Source organism: Aedes aegypti, chromosome 2 (assembly GCF_002204515.2).
Source record: "Aedes aegypti strain LVP_AGWG chromosome 2, AaegL5.0 Primary Assembly, whole genome shotgun sequence".
Lineage (NCBI taxonomy): Eukaryota > Metazoa > Arthropoda > Insecta > Diptera > Culicidae > Aedes > Aedes aegypti.
In genome coordinates, this window is record NC_035108.1 from 12,507,683 (window position 1) to 12,521,691 (window position 14,009).

At 37.7% G+C, this 14,009-nt stretch overlaps 1 protein-coding gene across 1 annotated transcript in view; it reads left to right on the forward strand.

The window, feature by feature from the left end:
* Positions 1-14,009, forward strand: part of LOC5569145 — a 298,989-nt gene that overhangs the window by 185,483 nt on the left and 99,497 nt on the right. Inside the window, exon 8 of the mRNA XM_021844044.1 lies at positions 10,754-11,015. Coding sequence (XP_021699736.1) covers positions 10,754-11,015 — 262 coding nt within the window. The remainder of the gene's footprint in view (positions 1-10,753; positions 11,016-14,009) is intronic.

A 14,009-nucleotide genomic window follows, 5' to 3' on the forward strand; every position in this document is an offset into this window, starting at 1 on the left:
ATTCGAAATAATCAAAACCCTCACGTTCCATCGGAAGTGATGTAATGCTCAGAACGATGTGCGAATTGGATGCTAATTTAGAAATTAAAACGAATGAGCTTCGCAGCGTATGTTGTTCCCTGGCGTCCAAAATAACAATCCATTCGAGCGAAACTAGTCCTCTCAGCCTGAATAGGAAACGGAGAAAAAGAAGAAAAAACATAGCTGACATGAACAACCAACCAAAGCCAACCGTTAGTACTCCAAACCACATACGAAATAGCCACTCATCAGCAAAGTACACAACGGAGATCGGATCCAGAACATGCAACACAGCTCTGTTTTTACCTTCCCCTGCACATTTTAAACGACACTCACCAACCGACGGAATTCGGAACGGGAAGGACATATAGCGTTCTCCTCTGTACAACATGGAGTTTCCTGTGTTTCACCAACTGCACCCTCCCCAGGACATTTCCTCCCCATAGCGCCCCCCCCCTTTTTGCAACCGAAAGTGGTCATTAAATTTTCAGCTACAATTTAACTATTCAAACATATTCGCTGTAGTTTATAGTTTAGCATAAATAATTCATTACACACAAAACTCCACGAGAGACCTAGAAAAGCGCGCGCCAACACGAGCACACATTCCGCACGGGAAGCGAAACGGGGAACGACGACGACGACGGCGATGTCTGAAATGCACCAGTAGGAAACCGCACCAAAGCAAAGTGTAGCTCAGTGCACTGCTCCGGGTCGCACAGGGGTTGCAACACAACGTAACATATTGGCATAAAGTATAAATTCTGAAGTGATTTTGAAGCAATGTTCTCTTGGCATGCTTGCTGCTTGAGATACATCATTAGCTATCAAACGATAAAATTGACATTTCATCCACGTCGTTTCAGATTCAGAACCACCAGATTCGGAAAAACTGTTCACGATTGGCAGCACCCTTTGCTTCCTCACTTCAATCGAAGAGCCTGTGTTAGAGGATGCCTTGATTTGCTTATCGGGAATTTTGTCTAAAACATCGAACTGATTACTCATTTCGATGCAATTATCAACATTGATCATTTTACCCTTGGAAGCAAACGCCCATTCTAAATTTTGTCCACGTTTAGCAACAGTTTCCAATTCATTGTTTTAGGTAGGTTACAAACATTTGTCAAAAAAATATGATGGGCACCAAACGATAAAATCGACATTTGATCCGCGTCGTATTAAATGCAGAACCACTGTTGGTCATGATGTACTTCCAGGCAGGCTCCAGCACAGGAGATAATATATATGAGCATGCAACCCACCCTCTCTCCTTTCTTACAAGCATCGTCTAATGCGACGCATAGAAACCATTCATGCTGCATGAACTCTCGCTCCTTGTTGGTCATGTTCATATACTTGGGTATGCACCCTGGGATTCTAGGCAAAATGCTTGTGGATGGAAATCCTGAAAAAGTGTCCCCATTGTGAGAGGGTGCATCATAACTTTACCGTGAGCGCTGGGAGAAACAGGACGATGAGGCCTCCCCGCAGATCCGAATCATAAATTGAATTAAATTATATCAACTTTTTCCCAGAGAATCGCTCGTTCCATTTTCTGTTATCCGGGACCAGGCAAATGCTTATCCAGCATGACGAAAGTCCTATAAATGCATGCTGTCTTGAATGGCCTGGCAGAGTTTCGTTTGGTCTCATAGAAGGTGAAGCATAAACATAGGTGGCAGTACTGGGAGGTCGCTGACTGGGACTCTTTTCGCTGTTGTGCGGGGAAAATCGGTCAAACTGTCACACGATTCAGTCTTTCGATCAAACATCTTTCGGAATGCAAATAAAAATATTAAGTGTTCGCTAGTTGGCAACAATTCAAGAAATGATTTTGTTCAAAAATTGAATACCTTTTTAACTAAATTAATTTTAAGAGTTGTTGTCAAACTAGTGAGCATTTTGAAATTTTTGTGTTACGGAAGAAATTTAAATTTTGATTTGATCATAAGAACGCAGCGAGTGGCATTTTGATTCGCACTCACACTCTTCTTTTTCTATGAACATCGCTAGGAATTTTAAACCTTTTTTATTTTTTTTAGAAGCCTCTTTAAAGTTGCTCTACATATTGGGCATGAGCATGAGCACGAGCATAGATGACGTAGTTGCTACTCCGCTGTCTACAGTCTACTTTAGATTAAAAAAAAGCATGCTATGAAACAATCACCAAAAGCAAGATTTGAGAGCATCCTGTTTTTTTCTCAATCTTAGTATGCAGGATTCGTGCTAGGATCGAATCGCATTGACTACAATCTACTGTACACTAATTATGCAGCTAAGGAATGATAATCAGCTTGATGCTTGACGCTAACTGATGTTAGTAAAAATAAATACTGGTGTTGCCGGTGTTGTTAATGAACCCGTAATCGGATTTATTGGGGAGTCACCGAATTATAATCTTAAAATAATGCATTTCTAGTGAAAAAATGCTCAATAAGTCCAATGATGCAGACTTCAGTTACTTTTTCACATGTTTTTCCGAATTTGTGCCTTTTTATGCTGTTTTGTACATAACATTAATGGCTGTTGTTGGTTAAAACTGTGTGTAACATCGTAATACCTATATACATATTAAAAATTGACCCCTGTTCCGATTCTGTAGTATATGTCACCAATAATGAACAACAATATTCATACCATAATATCTCAACTGTCGTTAAACCGATTCAGGTGAAATTTTGTAGGTAATATGTACCCGTAACGCGGGTAGATCACCAAATTGTACTCTTGCTGTATCTGTTCTTGTGAATACTTATAAGTTACGATCGGGAGAGTATAAGAGAGTAACAAGCCACTAAGACCCACCTATTTGTCCTAGATGATGAGGAGGTCGAAGTGGAAAAATGGCTCAATCAGCATCTGAGGTTGGTTTCAACGCATGAGACAATTTATTTCCAAGTTCAAAAGTTTATCTTTCGATATCTAGGAGGGAAACGATTCCGAATCAGTGGAGTAGCAGACCTCTTAACTTCTAAAATAAGCTTTTTGTTTCAAAAAATCTAAATGTCTCATGCGATGAAACCTGTTCACAGTTTCAAAAAACGACTTTGAACCTTATAAGTAGAAGCAATAATTTGATACGCTAGAGTACCGATGCATGGTCAAAATCAGTATCATTCAACCAGCTTAGTGGCCGAACCTAATTAAGGGACACGCTTTTGAGAGTTTGATGGTGACAAACTGTTTTCTCCAAAGAGGCTCTATGCAAAATGGTAAAGAATGATATTTGTATAAAAAACGACTACTTCATTATTTCTCAATAGTAATGGAGTAGAACGACATGCACTAAACAAAGGACACGCGTATACCACAAAAGATCAAAGAAAATTGGTCGCAGTGGTTCATCCCGAACAGAAACATGTAATAAGCGGTGGGAGGAAATGGGGTGCAGCGTCTTATAGGAGACTTGACTGAACGAAAATTGAAGATGTTACCAAAAATGCACTGGTAGATAGGTTACCATTTTAAAAATTTATTTACAAATCATGACCAATATTTTTAATTTAATCAGTATTTACAGAGGAATAACTTGAAATACAAAATGTAAATTAATTGCGTTCAATTGCCTTTCTCTTCTCTGCTTCAGCAAGTAAATTTAAATTTAGTCTTATGATCATCAAACCGTTGAGCTTCTCTTGACCAAGCCTCAGTCTGTGATCTTCAAGGAGAAGTTTGACAGCCGAAAAGCACTTTTCGACTGAAACCTGTGTACTTGGGACGGACAATGTAACAACAGCTAACGAATACAATTCTGGACCTTCATATTTTCTTGACTCCCAATACTTCAAAACGTCCGTTTTTGAATCGAGGCGCGTTTTGGCATTCGCTAAACTGAGCAGTTTCATCTTCAAATCGATTTCAGTTGAAGATTCAGTATTCCGAACTGCTCTGCATTCAATGCTTAAACTTTGTTCGAGCTTGTCATCATTATTTTCCGATTCGGTAACGCAATCATTCTCTTGTTTAATTCCATTTGTACCTTGATAACGTTTAAGAATCCTGGACATCTTCAGAATATGATCCTGTTATGAAAAATAAATAAATATTATAAAGTGAAACGTGTGACACAAGGAAGCGTACAATAGCTTTAGTTTTATTTTCCTTTGTTAAAAAAAATGACTCTACGAAATTCCACCTTGAATCAAAAAATAAAGCTGCTTGAACTACATCACTATCAAATATCTGTTCGCATCGTGTTTCGAGCTCTTGTTTCATTCGTTCTACGTGTTGATTGCCAATGAGTTTGGCCATCTTCAACTGACAAACCTTTATAGAACGCAGCATATCTCCAACCAAGAAATTCTTAGTTTGTTATTCTTTGGTTAGAACATTAAGTGGTTCGTAGGCTTCTATGAAGTCTGAAACTATTTTCCATTCATTTTCCTCGATTCGGACACATTCGTGATTGGCTCCGATCGTCCTATAAAAATGCTCATTCTTTTTGACGTTGTGTATCATTTCAAATAATGAACTCCAACGTGTAACAACGTTCATTTTAGGGATGTTCCTTCAACTCCTTGTTAATACTTCCATTCATTGCTAACTGGATAGTGTGGGCCGCACACCTCACAGTGTCCAGGCACTCGAATTCTTCCGTTTCAAAGATGTCCCGTAATTCAAGTTCCAGTTCTTCAAGGTAACAATGGCGCCTGCTACGTCAGAATGCAGACCAATGAGCGGAAGGGGGGGGAAATGATGATGCATTTAAAACTGGTCAACAGTAGAATGGATATACCTCTGCATCTACGCCAGTTCATGCAGTAGGGTGTTGAAATGGAAATTTTATGGCAAAGAGACTTGCTGTTTGGTTAGCAGACTGACGATGGAAGAATGGAGGCGTAGGGAACTGTTTTTCTGCCCGTCTCTGGTTGCAGCAAATGTTATGAACGATTAGATCAGCTGTAACAGATTGAGGGTGGAAGATAGAAGCAAGTGAAAGATACAACTACAAAGTATTGGGAAAGGGACGGGCCTGGGATTGAACCCATGACCTTCTACTTATGAAGCAGAAGCAATAACCATTAGACCATCAACCCCGTCATCCTGGTAATAGGGTGGTGAATCAGAAAAACAGAAAAATCGCCAATTAAATAAAGAAGGCGCTCATCAGATGTCCGGATCGTTCACCATCTTGAAATACATAAAGTTATTGTAACTAGTTCGGGAAAATGGGTTATTCGGAGAAAAGGTGTATTCATGGAATTTGCATTCGGGCAACTGGCGTTCGGAAAAATGACATTCGGGAAACTGACATTCGCAAAAAAATGACCCAACGCTGTGAACGCCTTTGAGTTTCTATTTGGGTTTCTTTTTTGGATTCTTTTAGAATTGACACTCTTATATTACTTTAATTCATCAATAATTTTTCAAGAGTTTTCCCAAAGACAGCTTCTTTTTTCCAGAAATATTCCAAAATTATTCACAGTATAAATTGAAGTAACGTTCAAAGGAATTCAACAAAAAACTTTTCCAAAATTTCTCTTCTCCGAATTTATTCCAAACGTGGATCATTGAAAAATTCTTAATTGAATTCTTTGTAGGATTCTGGTAAAATGGAACATGAAACATGAAGGGAAATCGCTTGATTAATTCCTGAAAAAATCTTAAACATATGAGGAGTCCAAAGGCAGGGGTAAGTAAGTAAGTGACATTTCGGTCGGTTTTGATTTAAGTATAACAAACAATCCTACTGTTTACAGGCTTTCCAATAAGATTTTAGTCTAAAAATAATATAATAAATTATGAAAATGTAATTCGTAGAAAATTGTTTTTTTTTTAAATTTCCATGCAATTTTTATAACATCAAAAGTTGTTAAAAAAAACTTTAAAGTCGTTTTTCTCAAAACCGTATTTACGAAATAATTATTAAACCATTTTTCTTCTACCCCCTCAAATACAAAAGACAACTCAACAGAAATTCCTATCTCTTTTCTTAAAGAAAGTACCGGAAAAATACCTGAAGAAATTTTTGAGGGAATGTGTTTTTTGTCTTGGCGAATTCCTGAAAGAATCACTGTATAATTGCTCGAATGAAGACTTTGAAAATGCCTGATGGGGTTTCTTGGGAAATCCCTGCCTAGAGAAATACTTGGTGATTTTTTTTTTTTTTTTGGAAACTGCAGTTTTTATACTAACAGATTTATGTACAGGGTGGCCACCGAACCGGGAAAAACGGGAAAAGCGGGAAAAAGACGGGAATTTGAATCCATCGGGAAAAAGACGGGAAAAACCGGGAATTTTAAATGGTCACCGGGAAAACCATTCTGAACGATCATCTTCACCATCTTCAGCGATACCAGGGCTTGATTTTTTTCACTAACTTATGACTCAAAGTTTTGAATCAGAGTTTCAAAACTTCTGGCAGAATTAAACTTTGATCATATTGGATTCATAATTTTCTTTACTTACTTTATTTTAGTGGGACTTTGTTTCACCGTAACCTTAAACTTTATTTGCTTTAGTGAACTTTTCTTTTTTATGAAGAAAAAAAAAATGAAAGATAATAGATTGAAACATTTGAAATAGTGTAATAGGATGCACAAGAGAGGCATACCTATATAAATGAAAATGAAATTGTGTTCGTATGTCACGAGTTGGCTTAAGAACGGGATGGCCGATTTGAACATTTTTTTTCACTTTTGTTTTCCTCAAGAGCTCCGACGTGTTTGAGTGGAAGCGGGAATTTCTAAATGGATATTTGGTGGCCACCCTGTATGTAGGTATGTTCCAAAAAATTTTGACTGATTCTTGAATGATTTCAACCACACTTGTGGAAGAATATATTTGAGGTATTTTGAAAAAAATCTTGCTAAATATTAAGAAAAATCTCTTGAAGACTTGAAAATTTTCCAAAATTGTATCTCGGAAAGAAATTTTTCAAGAGTCACAATTCTTCGAATTAATTTTTCAGGAGAGTATTTATTGGGGTAAGTTTAGGACAAATTAATAGGCTTGTTCAAAGAAAAATCTCAAAAGAATAAGATAGAACAAATTATGAAATCTATATAAATACAAATTGAATGGCGTTTTTATGTCACGAGTTGGCTTGAGAACGGGTCAACGGATTTAAATGATCATTTCTCAGTTTTGTTTTTCAATTATTCCGACGTATTCGTGTGTTCAAAGAATTAAAGAAATTCATCTGGAAGCATACAAAGGTATCGACCGTGATAATTAATAAATTTGTTTTTGGGCATCGCCAAACAGTATTAGGGCGCTGGAAACCTCCTTGCTTTTGGCTGTCTTGGTAGTGTCATTCTCAAATCACACCAAGCCGTTCCCATAGGGGACGTTAGCCACAAGGAAGGACGTTTCAAGTAATACTGTTTCATATGCTATGCCCTCTTCAACATCTAATCCAATTTCTCTCGCCGTTCCCTTACGGTACCTATCCATCTAGTATTCATTGCTTTCTTCTCCATGCTCCCTCTTACTTCGAGCGAAATAGACCAATATGCCGATAAACAAATTCAAAAAAAATCATCTGGAAGTATAAAATGCCGAGTTAAAAAATAACAGCTATTTGATTTGGAAATCTTCATAGCATAATAAAACGGCATGCTGGAGAACAACACAACGTTTATAGTGCCAACTTGTATCTCAATAAATTAGTCAAGATGCCTTAAGAAACAGAACAAGATGTCATGCGTAAAAATCATTAAAATTCTCTTGGGAATTCATAGAGGAATAGTGACTGAGAAAATTGTATAAAAAGTGCCTGTAGAATCTGTATAAAAAAATGTGAAAACTCGCTGTTGTAGTTCTTAAGGTAAATCCTCAAAAGAAAACTGAATAAACACATTTTGAGGTATACCAAAAGAAATTCCTCTATAGAACGCCTCTAACGCAAATAAAACAAAGCATGTCTAGTTGTTAAAAAAATATCTTATTGACATACAAATTGGTGGTCATCCACTGGGCAGTTTTGGTTTATATATTGTTAATAAATTCTATTGAAATCTTTAATTCATTCTACGTTACCATTATTCTATCCTCTAATTCAGAAATAAATACCTGAATATACTTGAACGGTGCATTTTACGCTCCAACTTGTCCACTCTCTCTTGCTCTTTCTGTTTAGATTGCTAGAAGTTTGTGAATAAAATTTCACAAATCCTGGCAACAGCACCAGGAACATGTTCAGCCAGTGCAGCTCTGCCACGGTTCATTACGGTTGGGACAGCAGGACAGCTTTGGTATTTGATACCGTCAACCGGAGGCAAAATGGTCATCATAATTATTATGATGACCTATGAGAATAAAATCTACGTATACTCAAAAAATCTGAAATAACTCTTAAAGTTATATGATTGTAAGGCCAAAATATTTAAAAATTCTCAGTACATATGCTTCGGGAATTGTCATCAAACTCTTAAATAGTACTAAATTCTTGGACATGAATTTCAACAAAGTTTGCAATTTAGTTAAGATGTTTTATCATGCTAATGTTAATTTAAGCATGTCGAGTTTTTCTTCTGGCTTTTGATTCCTGATAAGCTTCTGGGATTATGGTCAAAAGCATTGCAGCAGGATCTGGATTCGATTCTCGATTTTATCCTTTCTGTTTGCAAGTTTATCCGACTATCCTAAGCATAGCCAAACGATAAATTTAAGCGAAATCGATCATTTTGGCAGTTAGTAACTGCAAAAGTAATAGCTTAAAACAGGCGAAACCACACAAAACACTATCCAGTTAGCCAGTCGAAAAAATCACCTTCTTTATCAATTCCTCTACTCAACGTTCTTAATAACAACACTTGTTTAAAAATGAATAAACTACAGCCAGTTTACGATACTCCACATGAAGCTAGAACATACATGCAGGCACAGCCATATAGTGTGATATACATTGTTTCAAGACCTAGAGATGCTAATGTTTTATGAAGATAATTTAGTTACTCATATATTACGCTTCTAACGATTCTTGCTAGTCTTTATTTTTGGTTTATGTTCAAAACTGTAATAGCATTGAACAAATATTTCTTTAATTGCTCTATCAGTGTCATCTCAAGCATTACATTCATTATATCAGAATTGACTTATCGTGGCAGTAGAAGATTGCGACGATTCATGTCTAAAATTTTTAAATTTTTTTCAGCATTTTTTCGCGTGGCAAGCACGAAGATACTCCATGCACTGGAAAAAAAAAACTCGAGAAAATTTTAACCCGAAAAGACCCTCGACCGACGGGAATTAAACTCGCGACCCTTATTAGGGGCCAGCATACCACGCAGTCATTTATGGGAAGAGGGTTGGGGTCTGGCAATGACCACGGTGCATATATTTTTTTTAAGAACAAGAGTCCACGAGAAGCCGAGTGGTTAGAGTCCAGAGCTACAAAGCAAAGCCATGCTGAAGGTGTCTGGGTTCAATTCCCGGTCGGTCGAGGATCTTTTCGTAATGGAAATTTCCTTGACTTCCCTGGGAATAGAGTATCATCGTACCTGCCACACGATATACGAATGCGAAAAATGGTAACTTTGGCAAAGAAAGCTCTCAGTTAATAAATGTGGAAGTGCTCTAATAGCACTAAGCTGAGTAGCTGGCTCTGTCCCAGTGGGGACGTTAATGCCAAGAAGAAGTCCACGAGGGAGAAGGGATAATCCAAAATAATGACCACGTGCTTGATAGACAGCCCCTTATGATCTTCCTGAATAGCTGCGCATTTACCACTATGGCTGTGTGGGCCCAGCGCAATTAATAGTAACTTCTTCAGTAGAGTATTTCCAACTCGTATGCAAAAAATTCCTTGATACATCGTAAGCTATTAGTGTTTAAGTACTCTGAGATGAACATCCCTATGAATGTGCATCAAGCGACCCAATAACTTTGTGCACATTTTCTTTCCGCTAAAATAACTCTAAATAAATATAAAGACTGTTGAATCCCTATTTATAACTTCTCCTTTATGCTACGCGCGCCAATTCACATGCGCTTCTCTCCGCGACGACGACGACGACGACGACCTCACAACTCAACTGAGTCTCGTCGTTCCGTACTTCTGCCAGACTAACGACTCCCAGACTGCACTGCGACGGCTTCTGCTTCAGTCCTGAAATGTGTATGTGTATTTATTCTGGCGTCTAACGCGTCACATTTGCCAGAAATCACCTGTCTTGACGTCGCCTTCACCTTAATTTTCTCCGACATGCAGCGCGGCATCCCAAATTCAAGCAGCTCCCCTCCTTATATAAAACAAAACTCTCATTTTCACCTAATTTAACATTTTACGTTCTACTCGTCTACTTTGAGCTCCCGAGAGCACCAAGACGCAACTCTGACGCTGTGCTCAAATATTTAAAACTACGTACGAAACGAAAATGTCAACTTTATTAAAGAAATATAATTAACAGGAACGCTCTCACTTACTCACACCTTCCCCTCTAGATGTCGTGGTAGAGTGCCACTCTACTTGTAGACGGCAGCGACGCCACCGACAATGCAGACAAGGTTTAGATACTCGAGTTGAGTCTACTGCTCTCTGTCTCTGCTCTATATGTGTGTCTTCTAAAATATGCATACACTAGAAATCCTACACTTTTCCCACACAAATTCCCATCTGAGACGGGATGGGGCGGATGGAAACTCCTTCCCAGTCCCCCACTTCACCATCAAAAGTCGTAAAGAGATCTCAAATTAAACGCGTCTCGAGCTCTTTGCCTCGTTAACTAAATTCCGCTTTTCTCTTTTTCTGTGTCTTTTTGCATCCCTGGCGGGTGAATTTTTGCAGCCCGAACCATCAACTCAACAGCCACAGTATCAACCACAACCGACGCAAGCTTTCCAACCGCTAGTGTCTTCACAGCAACAACAACAACAACTTTATCAGCAGCCAGAGGCCATCCCACAACAACAACAACATCAACAGTTTTATCAGACAACAGCAGCGGACAGTCAAATTCCATTCGTGACCACTCTCCGCAAAGAAGCACCAATGTCGCAGGAACCATCTCCCGTCTATCAGAGCGAGCCAGTTGCTGCAATCTATCAAGGTAAGTGAAACCCCATTTCCCCTTTGGGGATAGCTTTTATCGATGACGTTAAGGTTATGTGCTTAGTGATGAATATTTGGAACTTCTTGGTGTCCCATGAATGACAACAACAATGTACGATTGTTAAAAATCCTCATGATTTATTGAGTGGACATTTGGATTGACAAGTAAATGACTTCAATGAACATTAAAAGTGAATTCTAGAGCCATATGGTCTGTAAGCATAGCGTCCCTAATGTGACAGAGCCCACTGCTCAACTTCATGTTCTACAAGAACTTCCACAGTTATTAACTGAGAGATTTCTTTGGCAATTCACTATTTTTGCATTGGTTTATCTTGTGACTAGAACAAATACTTTATGCTTTTGGAAGCTGTGAAAATATCCAATTCAAAAAGACCTTTAGCAAGAGCATAACTAACCGTCGCTGTTGCTACTCCGTTATTGCAAGAACAACTATACTTGCACAAGGAACCAACGGATGCTACTTGGGATTAATTACCCCCTCAGTATGCAAGTATAGGAGTTCCCATTCTTTATACTAAACAATACCAGCGCCGGCTGCGTCCAAATGCAGGTCAATCTGTGATAGGGAGGAAATGTTGACGTGTCACTCTCTTCAAGGCGAAGTAGGCTGTCATTGAAATTTGTACGCATCATCGATTGCGGCTAATTAATTTCACAATTTCGAAAGAATTGAGACTGAATTTGATAGATCATATTCTTTATAACACATAAGTACAAAAGTGTCTTCAATCAGACTTCCATCATACCTAATATTAAATCTGAGCGGTATTAAATTGCAGAACAATGTGAGAAAATATTACTGACATAACTAAGAACTTCACACGTGAAAATAACTATATAACTTTAACTACAATGAATAAAAAATAGCTATATTAGAGTTTATGTAGTTTGAACTTGTTTCACGCACGCAAAACCTGCACGTTTTTACAAATCAGCTACAATAAATTGAACTCAACGTCTGACCGTAGTTAAGCACTCCTAGATGCTCTAAAATATTGATGATTTACCAGACAAATTTTCCGAACACCAAAACGAAGCAGCCTCTAGCCCAGGCTCTTCGATTCAAGTGAGGAAGCAAAGAGTGGCGCCTATCGTGGCGCCAGTTGTTTCGAATTTGCGGGATTTAGACAGGAGATCTTGAACTCCATTGTGGGAATCAAGGTCTCCTTCCAAATCGCAAAGAAATGCGACTGTCGCGTTTTGCCGGAAACTCTTGAAGATCACGAATTTCTTCTCAAACATCTTGAAGAGAAGAAACACGAATGTTTTACTTATGACGACAAAACTGAACGTTTGTTCAAAGTTGTCTTGAAAGGTTTCTCAAGTGACTATAAGTCACCTGAAGAGATCAAAAATGGAATAAATGTTTTACTTGGATTTTCCCCAGTCCATGTAATCATTATGAAAAAGAGAATATAATCTGACATTGTTCGCTTTCTCAAGAATATTATTTAGTTCACTTTGACTATAAAGATCTAAATGATATTAAAGCTTTAGAACAGTGATTCCCAAAGTGGGCGAATTCGCCCCCCTGGGGGCGATTTTCAGGCTCAAGGGGGCGAAAATTTGTAAAACAGAATTTGGGGGGCGAAAAAGCCAGAAAGGGGGCGAAAAGGCTAACACGGGAGCATTTGAAAATAATTACTCATAATCTATTTAGGACACACATCTGAAGGTTAATCAATTCCAAACTTAACAAGTTCCAGGAATATTTTACCTGGGATCGAAATATTTCCAATCAGGGTCATTTTAAAATTATGATAGACTACACTTGACAATTGTCAAACACATATTATGCATTCAGGTTTTTTAATATCATGTGAGTTTCAAGAATGGTCGGTATTTGAGATTTTGTACAAAACATGTATCTGAGAATTTCAAGAACTTTATGCAAATGCCCAATATTTTATATAGGGATTTTTTATGTGGGAATTTTGAGGTTAGGAATCTAATATTTTTTCGTTGGCATCCAGATGTTTTACAGAATAAAAAAAAGGACCCATTTTGAAGTTTCGGTTGCACTCATTTTTATCTTTTCTTACAAGTCATTTTAGAGACATTTTTTCTTGGTGTTAAAAAATACCTTTTTCATAAATTGCAATGAAATGTGAGTTGAGAAACAATTTGGATTTTCATATATTTGTTCAGTGGTTTTGGATTGAATTAAAAAAATCGTTCCCAGAAACGTCAAACATTTATTATTCACAGTTTCTGAAAATTATTGCAGTAATTTTAGAAATAAAAGATAAATCAGTTTGAAATCACCATTAACAAATCATACCCCAACTATGTCACAAGTTGGTGCCTATGTATATATTACATTCAAATAGTTTGAACTGGGCCGAACTTGAATCGAAAATTGATTCAGTAGCCTATAATGCACGCAATATATTGTTAAAATTGCTACTATAAATTGCAATCTAGTAAATCATTCCTAATAATTTTGAGATATCGATATTAACGAAAATATTTTTAAATATACATAATAGTTATTCTATTATGATTCTGTGGATATGCGAGTCGAAGACATTTTTTGTCGTACAGCACTTAATAAAAATTAAAGCACATATCAGGGGGCGATTTCAGATAGATGTTGGCCTCAAGGGGGCGAAAGTTGAAAAAGTTTGGGAAGCACTGCTTTAGAAGAAGCTAGACTTATGTTCGATGTCCGTGTGACATGCGAACATTTCCAGAAACCTGGAGGAAATTACCAGAACCCCACTCAGTGCCGTCGGTGCCAAAAGTGGGGTCATGGTACAACCCAGACAACCAGAATGTACGTATAATGAAATCACCTTTTGCGTTATGCGATGCTTATATGCGCAAAGTTTCACGTATAAGATGATGCGAAAAGGCCTTATACGTACAAAAGTGGAGGCGCTATACGTGCATATTTTGTATGATGAAAAATAACATGCTATGCGAGTATATAAATTTTCTTGCGAGCTAGTCTGTACTCTTATGCGAC